Below are 3,378 nucleotides of genomic sequence, written 5' to 3' on the forward strand. Positions count from 1 at the left end.
AGAGAGAGAGAGAGAGAGAGAGAGACAGAGACAGAGACAGAGACAGACAGAGACAGACAGACAGACAGACACACACACACACACACACACACACACACACACACACACACACACACACAGAAATTTGATTTCCACAGCATCAGCTCCTTAAGGGAAGGTGAGATTCCTAAGAGATCAGTAGAGAGCAGAGCGCTGCTGTGTTGCTATGGTGATGATGGCCATGGTAATGACAGAGGCACCAGATTTCCCAGTTCCTGGGAAGCCCCGCCGGCTCCCGAGGGTGGGTGGAGGCGATCGGTGCTGCAAATCCGCGCTCGCACCCGGGCCTGCGGGGCAGGGGCGCGGCGCTCGATTTCCTTCCCTGCCTCCGCAGCCCCTGTGCGCATGCTCGGCCTACGCGGCCCCAGCCTCTGATTGATCGGTCGGCAGCGGCTGCGACCCTGGGCAGCTGACGGGCAGGGATGGGGAGCCAGGCGCTGGAAGCGGCGCAGTGAACAGTGGTGGCGGCCGGTGAGTACCGGTGAGTACCGCGGCATGGGGCTCCGCAAGAAGAACGCCAGGAACCCCCCGGTGTTGAGCCACGAATTCATAGTGCAGAACCACGCGGATATGGTCTCCTGCGTGGGCATGTTCTTCGTGCTGGGGCTTATGTTCGAGGGCACGGCCGAGATGTCGATCGTGTTCCTCACCCTGCAGCATGGAGTCGTTGTCCCAGCGGAAGGGCTGCCCTCGGGGTCCAGGACCCTGTACCATTACGGGGTCAAAGATCTGGCCACTGTGTTCTTCTACATGCTGGTGGCCATCATCCTCCACGCCACCATTCAGGAGTACGTGCTAGATAAGCTAAGCAGGAGATTGCAGCTCACCAAAGGCAAACAAAACAAATTGAATGAGGCCGGGCAGCTGAGTGTGTTCTACATAGTGTCTGGTATCTGGGGCATGATCATTCTGGCTTCTGAGAACTGCCTGTCAGACCCTACTCTATTGTGGAAGTCTCAGCCCCACAACATGATGACATTTCAGATGAAATTTTTCTACATCTCACAGTTGGCTTACTGGTTTCATAGTTTCCCGGAGCTCTACTTCCAGAAAGTCAGGAAGCAAGATATCCCGGGTCAGCTCATCTACATTGGCCTCCACCTCTTCCACATTGGAGGGGCGTATCTCCTGTATTTGAACCACCTAGGCCTGCTGCTGCTGATGCTGCATTATGCTGTCGAACTCCTCTCCAGCGTGTGCAGCCTGCTTTACTTCGGTGATGAGAGATACCAGAAAGGGTTGTCTTTGTGGCCTATCGTGTTTATATCCGGGAGACTCGTGACCTTGATTGTCTCTGTGGTTACGGTAGGGCTTCACTTGGCCGGGACAAATCGGAATGGGAATGCTCTCTCTGGTAATGTCAATGTGTTGGCAGCTAAAATCGCGGTTCTGTCCTCGAGTTGCAGTATCCAGGTGTACATAGCATGGACCTTGACTACCGTCTGGCTTCAGAGATGGTTAGAAGACGGGAACCTTCATGTTTGTGGGAGGAAGAGACGCTCCAGGTCGAGAAAAAGCACAGAAAATGGAGTAGAGAATCCGAATAGAATGGATTCTCCACCGAAGAAGAAAGAGAAAGCTCCTTAGGCCGCTGCAAGCACATTGATTCTTACCTCCAAGGGAATCGACTCCTTATTGTGTGGTGTCTCTGTGCTAGAGATTTTCTGTTCTTCAGAACGGGTCGTGCTTTTTGAATATTGCTATTGTGTTGTCTAATGTGCTTTTTAAGGTTTTGCAGCCGTCTGAGTGGAGAGGAAAATTAAGACTCAACCACTCAGCCTCTAAATACTGTCAGAATCGTTAACGGACCAACATCATATTTAGTTTAGGTTCTCACCTCGACGATTTCCCAAACGTTTTGTGGTGATGACTGCAGAATTGTGCGCATACATAATAGTTTCCTGCTTCCAGTGTTCTGTATCGCATTAACAAGTCCGGTGGCAAAGTGGTTTTCTCAGTGTTCTCTAGCAGGATAAAGTGAAAAATCTGATAAAGCTTGACCTCAGATCAGTGTTATGTAATCGTTGGGATTTTTTTAAAATTGTTTTAAACTTACCACAGAGAGTATTTGTCCAACCACCAAAAATATGTGTTTGATTTTATAAGTAGTGATGGCGTGTGTGGTGATATTGACGTTTATTGAATTAAAATACCTTTAATAAATATGATGGATTACTGAAGAGGTAAACAACTTCTTCCTGTTTATTTTAAACACTTCTACAAGAAAACTCAAAAAACCAAATATTGCCGAAAAATCGTATCTACTCTTAATATTTATTAGGAATGGTTTTTGCAGATTCAAAAATTTGGTGAAAGCAGTATATCAGAAGAATATTATTTAATATATAAACAATTTTAAAAGTAACACTGGATAAATGTGTATATACACATACACTATTTAAATCAAATGTGTGTGTGTGTGTACAGTTAATTATATCTGGGAAATATTTAACATATTAAACTCCATTTGAAGATAAAGTGGCCAAATAAATTTATGAATGAATTTTAGAATGGTGTTTTTGTAGCTTCCACCCTTCATTGGAATACATCGATATAGGGTGATCTTGTTCATTACACATATGCACATATGGATATGGTTTGTATTCGTTACAAAAGCCAATACAAACAATAGGCTATAAGGTAAATATTTATATCTGGCCCAATCCTGATGTTGGTTTTATTTCCATAGTGCGGGTGTTTTTTGCCTTTCAAGGTTATGGTAACAGACAGCACCCTGGGTGAAGCCTGTATGTTTCCTGCATTTCTTGCTTTTCTACAGTTTCTCCTCATGTTTCTCATCTCTACTTGTGATAGTCTCTTAGGTTGTTAATGATTCAAGTTTCCCAAAAAGTGAGATTTCTAAAACGCCATGGTTGTCTAGTAGAGTACAGACTGAACAGCCAGGCGGGGGCAAATCTTTTCTACTCTGGCTTCTTTCAAAGGTAAGTAACAAGGATTTCTTGGACATGGAAGTGGTCTTCCCCACCTCCTTTTTCTCATTTACCTAATGGGGTATTGATGGTCTAAGCTCTGGGTTGTAAAGTCTTGCATGTTTTAACACCTTATATGCACTTGTAAAGCCAAATTTCAACTTTTTATATAACTTGGAACTCTCTTATACACATACTCCTTACCTCCAAGAATCTGAACTGTTATTTGTAATCAAACACATGATACCAAATTTCTTATTATGCACTTAACTTGCAGATAATCCATACAAATCTAACTATACTCACTGTAAGATCACAGGAAAACTTACATTTCATTTCATAAGTGTTAACTTGAACTTAGCAACATGTTAGCAATATGTTTGATTAGAATCTGAATTGATTTCTGTGA

The 3,378-nt window shown here is 44.3% G+C and overlaps 1 protein-coding gene across 1 annotated transcript; it reads left to right on the plus strand.

Moving 5' to 3' along the window:
• Positions 1 to 534: 534 nt before the first annotated feature.
• On the plus strand, positions 535 to 1,626 carry TRAM1L1 (translocation associated membrane protein 1 like 1; the record flags this gene model as incomplete). The annotated part of the gene is made up of 1 exon (XM_080915835.1): positions 535 to 1,626. The coding sequence occupies one exon, from the start codon at positions 535 to 537 to the stop codon at positions 1,624 to 1,626; it is 1,092 nt and encodes a 363-aa protein (XP_080771961.1).
• Positions 1,627 to 3,378: the final 1,752 nt, after the last annotated feature.

Source organism: Micromys minutus (genome assembly GCF_963924665.1).
Source record: "Micromys minutus genome assembly, chromosome: 4".
Classification (NCBI taxonomy): Eukaryota; Metazoa; Chordata; class Mammalia; order Rodentia; family Muridae; genus Micromys; species Micromys minutus.